Below are 15,042 nucleotides of genomic sequence, written 5' to 3'. Positions count from 1 at the left end.
ACACATTTTAACATTAATTCTATCTAGGACATTTTGTTCTTAAATCTCTTTAGATTGGTCTTCATTTTAAAAAGTTGCCAAAAGCAAAATTCTAGTGTTTTAGTCATTTTGTCCTTTTGATGACACATATGGGTTATCGGCAGGATAAAATATTTAAAATTTATATTCTGAAGTGGTCATCTATGATGTAAGAAATGCTCCAGAAATTCAACAGGACAGTGGGTGACTCACTCTTACCTTCACGATGTCTGGATTATTGGCTAATCTTAGCACTTTGCAGGCCTTCGCTAAGCCAATCCCACGCAGCGAGGAGAGGTAGTCACAGCCCGAGAGAATGCACATATAGCGGAACTTCTCCTGCGTGAACACGTCCCCAAGCTGTCTGCACATGCCCAGCCGTGCCTGGTCAATCTCTAGTCCATTTCCAAACTGATCCATTTTTAAAATCACCTTCAAAAGGAAGGGAAATTTTTAACACCTAAAAGGCTCATTTTAATGTTTCATTATCTAATCCACTGTGATATTCCTAAGAATTCTTTCTTGTTCTTTATCATCGTACTGAGAGAGAAGAGAGGTAGGCAAGCCAGATAATTAGTGTGAATCTGTAAACAAGTTAAACTGAAGCACAGGCGACGACAGAGAAGGTCGTGTGCCTGGACTCCCTTGTTCGGACTCTGGGAGAAAGAATGCCCTTTCTGCACCTCTTACCTCTGACTGACACCCAGGGTTGTCATGGCAATCAAACAGCAATTCATACAAAAATCCCTTTTTCTTATCCTTAAAGTAATACATGTTCATCATAAGGAATTTGGAGAACACGGAAATTCAGGAAGAAAACATAAGTTGCCTGACATCTCTCATCTATCATTGTCACCCAGCATTAACCCTTTGACAGATCCTTCGAGTCATCTATGAAATATACAGATGATATAAACGACATTGGCAGTAACAAAAATGAGATCATTTTGTGGTTTTGTATCTTAACTCCCCCGTTACAATATCATGATAACATTTTCCACTGAACAGTTTTATACATAATTCTAACTGCAAAGCATATGGTTGGATAAGTTATTTAACTCACCTAATTGAAAAATGTAAAGCATATAAAGTTATAGCAAAAATAAGAATAAGTCTGAGGTGCCTGGGTGGCTCAGTGGGTTGAGCCTCTGCCTTCGGCTCAGGTCATGATCTCAAGGTCCTGGGATCGAGCCCCGCATCAGGCTCTCTGCTCAGCAGGGAGCCTGCTTCCCCCCACCTCTCTGCCTGCCTCTCTGCCTTACTCGTGATTTCTGTCAAGTAAATAAATAAAAATCCTTAAAAAAAAAAAAAAGTCTACTCTCTACTGAAGAACTTGGATAAAACAACAACAAAACCTTCTAACCTTAAGGGCTTGTTCTGAAACAGTGTCCATATTACACAAATGTCAAGCAGCAAAAACTTCATTTTAAATAAAATAATTATTAGCATCGTAAGTAGAGGTTAACGGCAAGTGTTAAATAAAATAGTGATTCCTGGAGAGGAGGAAAAACCTTATTTCCTCACTTTACGCCACTGCCAACTGCACAGAAAAGCAGCATATAGTAGCTGGGAGTCAAGTACCTTCTTACAGCCGAAAGCGAGGAGGTCAGAGTCCTCTGTGATTATAGCTTGTACAATACCAGCTTTGTTAAGATAGGCCAGCTGCGCATCTGCTTCGTACGGAGCCACGAGACAGTCTACTCCCTGGGACCGAGCAGCCTGCCAGAGAAGGTCGGAGTCAATCTCCAGCACGGCGTCTAGAAAGCACCCGGCAACTTCCCATCTCATCACCAGCCCACATGTACTTGCTCATGTTATTTTCAGAAATCATTTCCTTCAGCATAAGTTTTTCTACTTCAAGGCCTAGCACATGTTGAACTAATCATACAATGCCACAATCATATAGCCATCTTTTATAAAAAAATCAATTTATAGGAGAAAATACTGCTGTACATTCAGAGGAAGAAAAACAATTACAAGCCAGAAACTTAATTATGTCAAACTAGAAAGCTTGCATCTTAAGATGCCTAGGCTCTGAAAGCTTACAGAACATTTGTTTGGAGCTCTGAATGTATTTTCCCTGTAAAAACAACATTTTCTTTTCAGACTACAAAAGTCTATACTACACTGCTTTGATAAAACTACAAATCACTGTATTTATTTTCCCATGTTTACTAAGCCATCTGAACAGAGGCCTGAAGCAGGGGACCTGCGGGCTGGGGCTGCTGGCTGTGGAAAGATCTACGGCAGTAAGAAGCTTCCATGCAGAAGCAGGCTGAGGAGACTAGGGGTCTGAGGGGTCCTGAGCCAGCGAGGCTGGTCTGACAGATCCCACGGCCACCAGGAGTGAGGTGGGAAGTGCTGACGACTGCATGGCAGCGGGGTGAGGCTGGCCCTCCAAGAACCATCCCTTTCCTCTCTCCCGAAGAAGGTGCCCACCGAGCTCAAATACCTAAAGGGGAGGGCATCCCTTAGTCCTTAGGATTTCTCCCTTGGAGACTGCTGGACTCCTTTGCTCTGTTGAAAGATGCTGCTCTCTTCCTCCTGAGACTGGCACTTCCTTCAAAGTTAGGCCCAGAATCATCTCCCTCCCTTCGCTTTCTTGCTCCCCCATCGGTAAATGACTCATAATTAGTTTTGATGAACTTAGCCATGTTACTTTGGCTTTCCCATTTGGCTTACTTTAATAACTTTGTGGGCCATCAAATGTGTGATATTTACAGAACGGGTAAAACATTCTCTGGCTTCTGAGACTTTGCCCTCACGAAGAAGCTGCTTTCCCTTAAGAAGATTGGCTTGTCGTCTTCTGCGAGGGGAAAAAAAAAAAATCAAGAGGCTGACTCAAGAAACCATAATAAAACGGTAATTCACGAACTTTTCCTGGGCAGGGGGGTGCAAGTTTGACTCATCTGATAGTGTTTACCAGGTCCCTGAGAACATGAATCCAGATCTTCTGGGCTTCCAGGTAAAAGGAACACAAGTGATTTATAATATACACGTACACAAGCTTATCCACAGAAATGCTTTATGTCAATAGAAAATGGAGTAACTAAGACACTTAAGAAAATGTGAATCAAGGCTTTCACACCATCAAAACGAACTTTCAGGCATAACGATGTCCAGTTATCAACATATGAAGAACTTGAGAAATACTTTCTGTGAGCTTGTGGGATCTACCAGAACTAATTTCAGAAAGACCCAAAGTAACATCTGCATAAGAACGGTCTATAACAATCAAGAATGTGGAAATCTGTAGAACTAATACTAAATACGGTTAAACAGGGAGACAGTGACAGCACACATTCTGACAATACAGAACTACTAATTTTAAAATAGGAAAAGAGAGAGGAAGAAAGAAAGACATTTTAACTGTTTTCAATAATCGTATTGGTAATGGTAGTATCAGTATTTTATTCTGAATCTACTGTTGAGTGTTACACAATATTTATTTTGGGATAAGACAAAGGAGTCATTATTAGATACTGTAACTTCATGCCCCCTTGTGCCCTTGAAAATAAAGTTCTCCGTATGGAAGAAAGGAGATAAAGATGCACCACAGCCGTGAGTCTGAACCAGAAGAATCAGTCAGAACCCACGAGGTTTTGATCTTTAAGTAAGCGCATGTACACAACACACACATTCCCTAGTTCCACTTTTAGACGGGGCTCCACAGATGAAGAGACCTGGAGAAAAGGATTTTAAGTGCCTCTCTCAATGGCACAGAGAAAGCTGATTCTACAAAGACAAAAAGAGTTCATGGGTCAGAGATACATAGTTGTAACTTTTTGTTGTTGTTGTTGTTGTTGTTTTTGCCGTTTTTGAGCTTAGCAAGAGAAAATAATAATCTGCAATTAGAATTAAGAACGTGGTGTGGGATACCCAGATGGGATCTGGTTTGGCTTAGTCCCTTGGCCATACTAGCTTGAGACTGTCACCTATCCTTTAAGAACTAACCTAGAGCCTACTAACTTTTTATTAAGAGTATATTTAGTAAACTGTATATTTGTAATAGAATGCGGGCTCAGACAATTTCAGATACACCTTTGCAAATAAAATTTTTAAAGTTCTGGCTTTAAGAATCAGAGCCTCCAAGGGCGTCTGGGTGGCTTAGTTGTTAAGTGTTTGCCTTTGGCTCAAGTCATGATCCCAGGGTCCTGGAATCAAGCCCAGTATCAGGTTCCCTGCTCAGCAAGAAGCCTGCTTCTCCCTCTCCCACTCTCCCTGCTTGTGTTCCTTCTCTCGCTGTGCCTCCCTCTGCCTCTCTTCCCCCACTCAAGTACACATGTTCTCTCAAATAAGTAAATCTTAAAACACACACACATACACATACACACACAGTAATGTGTTCTTTTTAAGTGGCAAACCTAAAAAACCAGTGATGTAGTAAAGCTGAATAAATAAAAATACAGTAATGTAGTATGAATGTAGTAAAGGTAAATAAATTAAAAAAAGGTAGAAACAGAAAAGTTATGGGTATGCTAATATCAGAACAGACGTTAGGAAAAAAAAGCATAACTAGAAATTAAAAGAGTCACTACGTATTGTTTCAGTTACCACAAAAATGTAACTAATTCTAAACTTGAATGCAACCAATAAAATCACTTCAAAATAAACAAAACAAAAGTGGACAGAACTATAAGGTAAATGACAAATCCGGTACCAAATTTTAATATACTATTTTTGGTAATTTATGACACAAAACAGTAAAGATACAGATTTGAGCACCATAATCAATAAGCTTGACTGACTGGTCGATATACAATCTTCCTCTTAATAACTGGAGAATACACATTCCTTTCCAGCACACATGAAACATTTAAAGAAATCTGTTCAAGTACTAGGCTATAAAGCAAGTCTCCACAAATTAAAATTAAAAAAAAAAAAAACCTGGTATACAGACTATAGCATCAGACCTTAATGCAATTAAATTAGAGAGTGAATGGATAATCAACTTACTCTCTTCTAGACTTTTCCACTTCCTTTTTAGAAGGTAAAGTACATCCATCAAACACAAGAATGGGCTTGATCCCATGAGAGAGTAACATATTTACAAATTTCATACAAAATCCTACATACCTATGAAAATAAAGAAAAATGCATTTAGGTGCAGGGCATCTTGTAAGGTAATACTCTTGCTTTTTTTTAAGTTTTTATTTATTTATATGAGAGAGAGAGCACGAGAGGGAAGGTCAGAGGGAGAAGCAGACTCTCCATGGACCTGGGAGCCCAATGCGGCACTCAGATCCCAGAACTCCAGGATCACGACCTGAGCCGAAGGCAGTCGCTTAACCAACTGAGAACCCCAGGCGCCCCTACTCTTGCTCTTTTTAAAACCAGATGAGACAGATTATGAAAAAAGGAAGTTATTACTTTTTTTTTTTAAGCAAATGCTTTCACAGGAAATGAAAACTCTAATTTAGACTTGGGTTCAAATCCTGCATTGGATCCTATGGTCTGTGATAGCTGGTGAGTTATTTGACACTGTAAATCCTGCTTTTCTTATCTGCAGATGAAAAGGCTTTGACATCTCTTCCAGTTCTGATATTTTGTGCTTCCAAATCTTGCCTTTTCCCTCACATATATATAGATATTTTTTTGCTTCGAAAAATTTCCAATCTACTGAAAAGTTGAAAGAATGGTACAATAAATATCGGATTCCTTCAACAACTCATTATCGTACCCGAGGTACTTAAAATAAATAAAATGTCATCCAATATACAGTGTATATTAAACTTTGTCCAAGTGTCCCGGTATTTCTTATAAGCAGTGGTGTCCTGGTAAAGGTTTAACAGCCAGTTCTGGGGGAAGGGGTGCCTGCTCCCTAGCATTTGTCAATTTCCCTGAAACGAATATGTTACAATGGTGAATAAACCACCAACGTGGGGTCAGCGGAGAGAAGGTGTTAGACAGCAAACTCGCATGAGCTGGCTCTAGCACAACGTTGTTCATCACCCCACCGCCCCACAGTCTAGGATCCAGACAAAGATCTGTATCACGTTTCATTCCAGCAACGCAGTTAACAAAAAGAGCCACGATACAACTTCCATGATCTATAAAGAAAAGGATACTTTAACTAACGAGCAGAAATAGACATAATATTAAAAGATAATCTTTTAAAGCACATACATTCATCTTAATGCAAGACTCATTATGTGGTCCTTCTTTTTATTGTAAACCAGTGGCAACAGACACGAAGTGGTCTACAGAACAGTGACTTTGTGCTAATTCTGGGCCTGCTAAGGAAGTATCATGTAAAAGACAGGGGAAAGCCAATACAAAACCATAATAAATCTCAAAGGAAATTCACATATTTTTTTCACCAGACAGAATCCAAACATCAGACCCCTATTGCCAAAATCTTTCCAGGTCAGCGTATTAGATCTATCTCGTTCCTTATAATAGTCATAATGGCTTGTCATACACTTATCCCAATTTTCTCACCTTTTCTGGTTAATATCCCCATCCAAAGGTGGATAAGAAAGAAAAACTGTATCAAAAGTGACTTATTAGTTGCTGTGAGGAAAAAAAAAATATTAAAGTCCACAGTACTTTGCAGGAAGTCCTGAAGCTTTTTAGTTCAATAAGTTACTACAGGGCAGGTCTGGGGAATGCATAAATGACATCTTTAATAAAGGATGTTTTCTGTATTTTGGATAATTCTTCCAATTAGTCAAAAATCTCAGAATCCCCAAGATTACAAAAAACTAAAGAAAGTTCTTCGCCTGTGAAGAGCTATTCAAAGAAACTCTACAGGTAGAATGAAAAACTTGCAGTCTTCAGCTACCTACAGTTACTCAAATTCAGTGGCAGAAAAGAAACGGCCTTTAAATTTTTTAAAAAAAGGTAAAAAGAAAAAAGAAAAAAGAAACCAGCAGATGGAGTGGCAGCAGGGCCTGGGTTCCTTCAGATCCCACATGTACTGTCTGGTCCAGGTCACTTTTGGTCAAATTAATTGGAGAAGAATGAAAGCCCAAAACATTCACCATTCAATAATGCCTTTCCCTCTTTCCTCCAGGAAACAAACAGCATTAATACATTTTACCTATTTTTCATTGTGATTAAGTAAGTCACATTAAGGACCTGGGAGCCTTTCCTCTAGGAGATAAATTACATATTGCAAAAAAGAAAATCCGTAATAGTGATCACACAGCTCTAGGAAATCTCTGCTCTGAAATTATACTTGCTTCTTTTTCTAATGTTTCTATGTAAAAAATAGAGAAGATATTAGTCCATGGAACATGCCTCAAATGAGGTCATAGTTATGATTGGATATCAGCAAGGCCCACCACTCTGGGCCCCACGTACAGTAAAGGGGAGTCAGAACACCTTGTCCCTTTGAAGCAACTGTTTTGTTTTGCAAACAGGGCTCAGTTTCTTAGGTAAAAAATAAAAGACATGGTCCTTGGTTTTTGTCTCTCGGTGTCTTGATACTACATCACAGAATAAAGTCGCTCCTGATTTGGCAATGTTGTCAGTTTCACTTCTTGATAAACGAGGCATTGAATGAAAATGATCCCAATATAATAAGTCTGATTCTTAGTTGGCAAAGAATTTATACGAGGTCCCAACTTACTTATCAGTAGGTTCACCTTTGGCTAGTTTCTCAGCACAAGCAATAGCTCCTTTGTGAAGCCAGCAATACGTATCCACAGCTACTACCTGTCCTTTATACTTCCTCACGTGGATGGGTTCAGAAGCTTCTTTGATAAACTGCAGTAGGCCGTGTATCCCCATAGCGCCAACTGTGTGATGTGAGAGGAGAAAGGAAAAACAGCAATATTTAGAGCAAAATACATTTACTCAAAAGTTTTAGAAAAATAAGAAAAAGCTCGGAAATGGGTAGAGCAACTGCTACTGCTTGATATTTGAGAATCACTGCTCTTCAATACGTTAACTGGGCTCCTCTCTGCCTGGAAGTTCCAGTCCTCGTTATTTATGCTAATGTCAACTGACAGTTCCACAACGGGTTTATTCTTCCCAAGTGCTTTCCCCCTTGGAATCGGGACAGGCATTCCAAGCCTAGGCACACAGCAAGTGCCGAAAGCGCTCGAAACTCTCTCTCTCCAGAAAGGCATTGTTAAGATCTACGACCTTCTAGCCAGGAAAAAGCCCCTTAGTCCCTTCTTTACAGAAATTCTGGAGCTGGCTCACACCTTTCTGAAGCACTACTGCTGACCCTTTGAACAAGGAGGGGGATTGTATGCTTCCACCCCCACCCAGCAGAAAATCCATATATGATTTGTGACTCCCCCGAAACTTAACTACTAATAGCCAGAAGCTTACCAAGTTCATAAACTCGGTTAACACATATTTTGTACGTTATGTGTATTATACACTGTATCCTTTAAACAAAGTAAGCCAGAGAGAGAAGGAAATGGCATTAAGAAAATCACAAGGAAAATACATTTATAGTACTGTACTGCATTAGTCGAAAAAAAATTACACGAATCCGTGGATTCTGACCTCACAGTTCTAACCCCTGTGGTTCAAGGGTCAGCCCCACTCAAAATATAAAGTAAAAGCAGTGAGGCTGAACAGCTGATTAGCATTTCATAACAGAAACCCCTCCCAGCAAAAATTAAGTCGCGGGGTGGGGGTGGGGCGGAGAGAAGAAAGAACAGGGGAAGAAGTCAGCCTCCCCCGGACCCTGTATCAACGCTCCGAGCTCTAGGACAGCAGCGCATTGGCCAGGCTGTGGGGCCAGGTGGGGGATTCTGACTCTGAAGTACCGCGGGTAATTCGGATGCAGGTGTGCTCAAGCCACAGCTGGACAAAGGCCATCAGCCTCCTTTCAGATAAGGCCTCTGGAAAGAGTTTCCTTCCCCTTCGAGGGAACCGGACGGAGTACACACCTCGGGAAACGTCCCTTCTAAGCGAGGTAAATACGCTCGCCTACGCGTCTCCTCTTCAGCGGAGGGGAATGACCCGGGGCCCCGCGGCGGGCAGCATCCCAGGGCGCCCGCCCGCCACACGCTAGGCACGACCACACCGGCGACCTCCCCGCTTCACTCCGTCCACCGGCCGTGCACGAGAGCCCCGCAAGCCCATTCCAGGAGACAGGTTTCCTTTCGCCTGCAAGACACCCAGAAGAAAATTCGCTTTTCCTCACGTAAGAGTCGGCGCTGCACGTGCGAGCGCGGCTGCTAGCTCGGGCAGCCCTGCGGGAGCCCGGCGGGCGGGAGCCCGAGCCCGCGGACCGTCCCGCGCTCGGGGCAGCCTCGGCCGGGCCTGCAGCGCGACTCGGGATCCTGCTGCCGCGGCAGGAAGACCCCGCCGGAGCCCCTCCTCCCGGTCCCCGGCGACCAGAGCCCCGAGGGGACGCCACCCTGGGCCCACGCGCCGCCCGCTCCGCTCCCTTCGCGGGAACGGTTCTCCCCGTCCGCGGCAGCGCGGGCGAGCGCAGGGCCCGAAACCTGCTCCCGACGCCCCCAGCTCACCTGGGCCGGAGCGCCCGAGGCGGGCTGCGCTGAACACCCGGAGCCCGTGGCCTGCGCGCACCGAAGGCTTTTCAATTTGCGCGGGAGAGCCCGAGGGCCCGCCCCAGCGGAAGTGACTCCAGCGCGCCCTCCGCGACGCCGGCTCCGCTTCTCGCGACCTCCGCTTCCGGGACCTGAGCCCCGCTCCTCGCCGGACGCCATGGTGGCCGCGGCCCGGCGACGCCTGCCGCCGCGCCCGCCCGGATACCGCGCGGCCTGCGGAAGGCACCCGCGGAGCTGGAGCAGCGGGCCCACGGGAAACGGCGCCCGGAAGTCGGTCGTTTTCGCTCTCGCCGGGGCTGCTGGGAGTTGTAGTTCTCCGCTGAAGGCGGCCTCAAGTCAGGGCTGCGGTGGTTTAAAGAGCGCCACCGCGCGTTTGTGTGGGTTTTTTAAAACAACCTGAAAGATCACTGCTGCAAATTGGTCCCTTAGTCACTGCGGTGTGCACTTGACCCCAAGGCTCTCCAGAGACCCCTGCGCGGCGGGCTGCAGGGAAACAAGATACGGCTTGAGTTACAATATTCCATGGACCCTTCGCGGAGACTTTGGGAGGGGAGAGGGGCGGTTAGTAAGGAATTCAGCTAGGAAGTGAGAGTGGCTCCTGGGCCCCACCTGTGAGCCCTCCTCTCTGCGGGGCCTCATCTTTGGCCCAAAAAGGCTTGAACAAAACACTTAAGTAGTTCCCAACAGCTCAAGGCCCCATCCCCAGGATGCCCTTGGCCACCTTTAACGTGCCTGCCTGATGAACCTCAAGGCTGCGACAGGAGTTACTTTGTCCCAGCCAACACCCGATGGCAGGGTCTTGTCTCCCAGGGTCTGTAGGATGGTAGGAGCCCGTCTTCTACACTCACTGGGTGACGCTCACAGGTGACACTCCCTTCTTTTTGTCATTTTCACCTCCTTGAATCTGCTGAGACTTCATTCCGCCCCTGCCCCTCCGCCATCCCCCCTTTAAAACAACCGTCCCCCTGCCCCACCTCAGTACAAACCAGTTAAGAGCAGGACTGGTGCTCCCTGTTGCAATACTGTATCACTGATTAAAACTGTCCTTACCGCTTTACCTAGCGTCCACCTTCATTCATCTTTGACCTAAATGGGGTCGGAGGGGGCAGGCTTTGTAGCCAAATAATGAGACTGAGCCCTATGGTGCGCAGACTTGAAAGACGTTTCAGACTCTGGTGGTCACAGGGGGTGAGGCTTCCTGTCCTCAAGATGCTCTAGACCTTGTATCTGTCCTCTTCCCTTAAGGATATTGTGATTAAAAAAAATTGGGGAAGAACCTCAGACCAGACGAGGGAGTGTGTTCTGGGCCCAGGGATGAGCAGGAATGATGACTCCTACTCAAAGAGCTGAAGGGAAAGAAGCTTGTTTAAAAAAAAAAAAAAAAATGCTTCCCATTTCATGATCTGTACCTTTCTCTTATGCTTCTTTTAAAGTCTTTTCATGATTGGTTTAACATCTATCAAAATCCATTTTACCTTAGAAATTGTTGGAAGGGTGCCACTCTTGGGTTCTGTGCTCAGTGGGTATAGGGCTGCCTTCTCCCCAGGTCTGGTCGTTAGAGCTGAGGCTAGCAGAGCTATCTTCCCTTGTGCTTCCAATGGCAATGGGTAGACCGCACCCTGGGCCAGCTTGGAACTGACCACAGGGTTCCGTGTGGGACAGTTCCCAACTGCAGGAGGGGAAAGAGGAGCTTAAGTGTGGGCGGGGCACGTGTGTAGAAAACTTATACTCATTGGACTGCCCAGCTGTGGTCCAACCAAGAATCTGCCACACTTGGGTTCTTAGGAAGGAACCCAGACCTTGGAAAGATGCCCAGCTCCATGGACTCTGTCACGAAGCAAACACAGGAGGTTGCCGGGGTACGAACAGTCCATACCTTTACTGCTAATTTGACTCTCAAGTGTCAGACTGGATTCTCGGCTGCAGCATTTGAAGCCTGGAACTTTTACTGAACAGAATCTTTCGACTTTTTGGGAGAATAGAACCATTTGAGTCAATTCAGGCAGTGACATGTGTTAGGTGTCCCTGTCATATGAGGTGGTATGTGGAACACAAAGAAATGGTCCCTGTCCTCAAGCAACTTAGGCTCTGAGTATACAGGTAAAACATGTACCCTTTAAAAAGTCAGAGAACAAATCATGGTGGCGTGTTGTTATATTCTGCAATGAGTGGTACAGCCCCGAAGTTCTTAGCTGAAGACTATTTTTTGAAGTTTTCCCTAAATGCACCCAAACACCCTACAATGACCCCTTCACCCTGACATATCTCATGTTCTATATTTTAATCGATTTTGTCTCTAGATTTACCAAATACAGATCCAGTTAAATTTGAATTTCAAACAAGCCAAAGATACATTTTTAGTATGTCTAGGCAATACTTGGGACATACTAAAAAAATCCATGTTTATCTGAAATTCAAATTTGACTTGGTATTCTGTATTTTTATCTGGAAACCTTACCTTGGGGGCAAGGATCAAGTCTCCTAATTTTCATATCCCTGATGTTTAGCTCTGGTGCTGATAAAAAAATGTCAGAATTTGTGGACTAACAAATGAATGTCTTAGGTACAGCACTATGCATTCTAGATTTTTCTGGGCAGCTCTGATTTTTAATTTGTTGAAAGGTCATGCAATCCCAGTTTTAATTTGGAAAATACTACCTCTGTGTTTATGGAGTCAAGTTTTCTAAAATGTAGAACAGGGGTGATCATTCAGGGCCCCTCTGGGATGCCCCTCCACCTTTGTCTGATTTCAGGCAGGGTGTTAGAGCAACAGCTGAAGAGCATGTGCCCCCCTCCCCCAACCCCGTACACTTAGACAAAAATGAGCATTTTCCAAGAAAAGAGGTGGAAACAGGTTCTTTTTCTTGCAGGATGGGAGGCTTTTGCTCAGCACCAAATTTCCTTCCATGCCATGGAGACCTGGAACCAGGAATGACCTGAGGTGCTGGGAAGGTCAGCGTTCTTTGTCATAGAATTGTGGGGACTGCATTTTCATTTCGCTTCTCTGTTGAGCTCAACACGAATGTGTGAGAAGCAGGATGCTTACCGTGTAAGGGTGAAGAGGATAAGCACAGTGTGATTGTTGTATAGACATGGAACTGATGAGGAGAACAAAGGCCAAAAAAAAAAAAAAAGTCACTTAAATTAAAATCTCCTTCCAGCTTACAGCCCAGAGACAGATCCCTGAAACACTCAGAGTGTGACTTTCCTCAAGGAATTTTTGGCTGCCTGAGGGCCTTCATGTTTAAAAGGAACCTTATCTTGGTAGCAGCTGGCCCCTCCGGAAAGCCTCGCTTCCTTGAAGACTTACCCATCCCTAACCCCCACGAATTAAAAAGTATTCAGTGAGTCACTCCTCATTCCTTGATAACGCTTCCTGCCTACAGGTTCTGTCCGTGAGTAGGGAAGAGGTGAAGGGAGAGACAGGAGGGATAGGAGGACCCTGACTCCCCTGACTGGGCTCGGAAACTATTCCTGGAGAGGCCGAGACAGAGCTAAACAAGAGCTAAGGGAACAAACCAAGATGGCGGAAGAGTCTCAAGGCCACAAGCTTCCCAGTCAGTTCTCAGTAAGACTGTCACTAAAAGCCCTCAGTGGCGGCCCATTTGGGACCCTTCTCACCCTACAGAGCTTTTTCTTTCCTTTCTGTTCTTACCTTCACTTACTAAACTTTCACTTCACTTCACTCTTTTAGGTCTGTGAGAGTCTTTCTTCGACTCCGTGAGACAAGAAGCTTGCTGTCCTGCAACAGAAAAGAATGGTCATCAAGGGTTCAAGTTTTCTGACTGAGGGACTTATTTTTAGGTGTCCGTTTTTATAGCCCAATCTGACTTATTTTTACTTCCATTTAATTGTTTTAAATTATTTTAATTGACTGACTTGTTTTCATTGCATTTTTAGTTACTTCTGTTATGGCAAGTGATACTTAGGAAATTTGCTTTTTAAAAAAAATAAGTTAAAAAAAGAGTCAATTTAAAGAAAACCTATTAAGTAAATAACAGGACAGGTGTTTCTCCTTTGTGGCAAATATGAGTAAATGGAGTTTCCCAAACAGTCATTTTCTCCCACCTTTAAAATACCCCTTCAGCTTTTGTCCTATCTCTCTCTGCTTCCCTTATGGTAAAATGTCTTGACAGAACTGTCTGGGGAGGGGTAGGGGGAAGGGGAGAGTTGTTTGTTTTTGCTTTCTCAAATTCTTCCATTCATTATTGTGTATTTTTTAATTAATGTATAATATACACAGAAAGATGAACAAATGCTAAGCCAATTATCCCAAAATAAACATAACATGTTCCCCTCACCCAGCCCTCCCAGAAGACCTTCACTGGTTCCTCACCCAGGTTACTCACTCATCTCAAAGCTTCTCGTTTTTGTTTTTGTTTTGTTTTAATTAGAAAAACCAAAGCTGAGAAGATGCAATCCCCTTTCCTTGTGAGCTTGGGATCAGTCCTACCACAGGTAAAAATAGATGTGGCTTTTTTTTGACTTGAGTGGGAAGTTGTGGCTCACAGTAAGATGGCAGGATAATCGTTCTAAGGTGGTACGCTGACGGAGGACACTCTTTCACCAGACCGCTCAAAGGGACACTGCCATTGAGAAACTCAGTGAAATTCAACCTGAAACACGAAGCGGATGTCAATACATCAACAGAGTGAGAACAACCAGTACCAGCCTGCTTAGTGAGGGGAAATGCGAGATGGGAGAGGCTGGGCTTGAACAAAGGAGTCACACTGATTACGAGGGGACGAGTGGTCCTTGTGTTGAGAGAGCCAGACTGTGCATGAAGCAGCTGCTCTCAGAATGAAAGAATAATGAATTCGTGTCCACTTACTGGTCTTTCAGCCTCCGGGGCACTTACTCAGCCAGCAATTCTATTTTCAGAAGCAGAGGATAAACACAGGCTTTAATCTCACCATTTAAAATCTAATAAATATTTTTACCAAACATCTGTGGCCAATTTTCCCATTGTTCTTTTGTACATCTACAAGCATATTTTATCTCCGTAGCTACAGTCTGCTGTTCCTTATGTAACACCTCGCTTGGTTAAGAGCTTAGGCTCAGGACCTGTATTACCTGGATTCCTATCTGGTCTGCGCCCCCCCCCCCCCCCCCCCCGTGAGCTATGAATCAGCTGACTTAGGAAAAATGTCCTCCTCTCCTTATTTTTCAGTTTATCTCAAGCTAGGGTGGGTAACAGATCTAACAGGATTGCGAAGATTAAGTGAGATGTTGTATGTAAAGCAAATACAATGTCTCAATATTGGTTAAGTGAAAAAAAAGAAGCCCACTACATTTAATAGTGTGTAGTGATCTCTACTGGGCCGAGAGCTTTCACACATATTTTTTATTTGGTCTTCACTGTCACTGAGTGAGAGTTCAGGTTTGTCATTTTCACAAAAAGAAAGGTTTTTAGCTCTGTTCAAGGGCTCACATAATAGCATAGAACAAATGGTAAAGTCAGAATATTTTATCTAAGAAGACATTTTCCTCCTTAACTTAATGGCTTTTTACAGCATTATGCTACTTCCCTTTAAAACAAAATTGC

At 43.8% G+C, this 15,042-nt stretch overlaps 1 protein-coding gene across 4 annotated transcripts in view; it reads right to left on the bottom strand.

Moving 5' to 3' along the window:
- The window catches only part of EXO1 (exonuclease 1), a 32,639-nt gene extending 22,860 nt beyond the window's left edge, over positions 1-9,779 (bottom strand). The window contains exons 1-8 of one of the 4 annotated variants that reach the window (XM_082703973.1): positions 9,456-9,712; positions 8,871-9,090; positions 7,592-7,760; positions 6,460-6,531; positions 4,975-5,094; positions 2,701-2,824; positions 1,600-1,737; positions 238-450 (exon numbers count right to left, since the gene is read on the bottom strand). In XM_082703973.1, coding sequence (XP_082560099.1) covers positions 238-450; positions 1,600-1,737; positions 2,701-2,824; positions 4,975-5,078 — 579 coding nt within the window. In that variant the 5' untranslated portion in view covers positions 5,079-5,094; positions 6,460-6,531; positions 7,592-7,760; positions 8,871-9,090; positions 9,456-9,712. Of the gene's footprint in view, positions 1-237; positions 451-1,599; positions 1,738-2,700; positions 2,825-4,974; positions 5,095-6,459; positions 6,554-7,591; positions 7,761-8,870; positions 9,091-9,455 lie in introns of those variants that run through there. The other 3 variants (XM_082703971.1, XM_082703974.1, XM_082703972.1) reach the window with 3 other exon arrangements.
- Positions 9,780-15,042: the final 5,263 nt, after the last annotated feature.

Source organism: Mustela nivalis (assembly GCF_964662115.1).
Source record: "Mustela nivalis genome assembly, chromosome: 16".
In the NCBI taxonomy this organism is placed as follows: domain Eukaryota; kingdom Metazoa; phylum Chordata; class Mammalia; order Carnivora; family Mustelidae; genus Mustela; species Mustela nivalis.
This window is presented reverse-complemented; position numbering and strand designations above follow the sequence as displayed.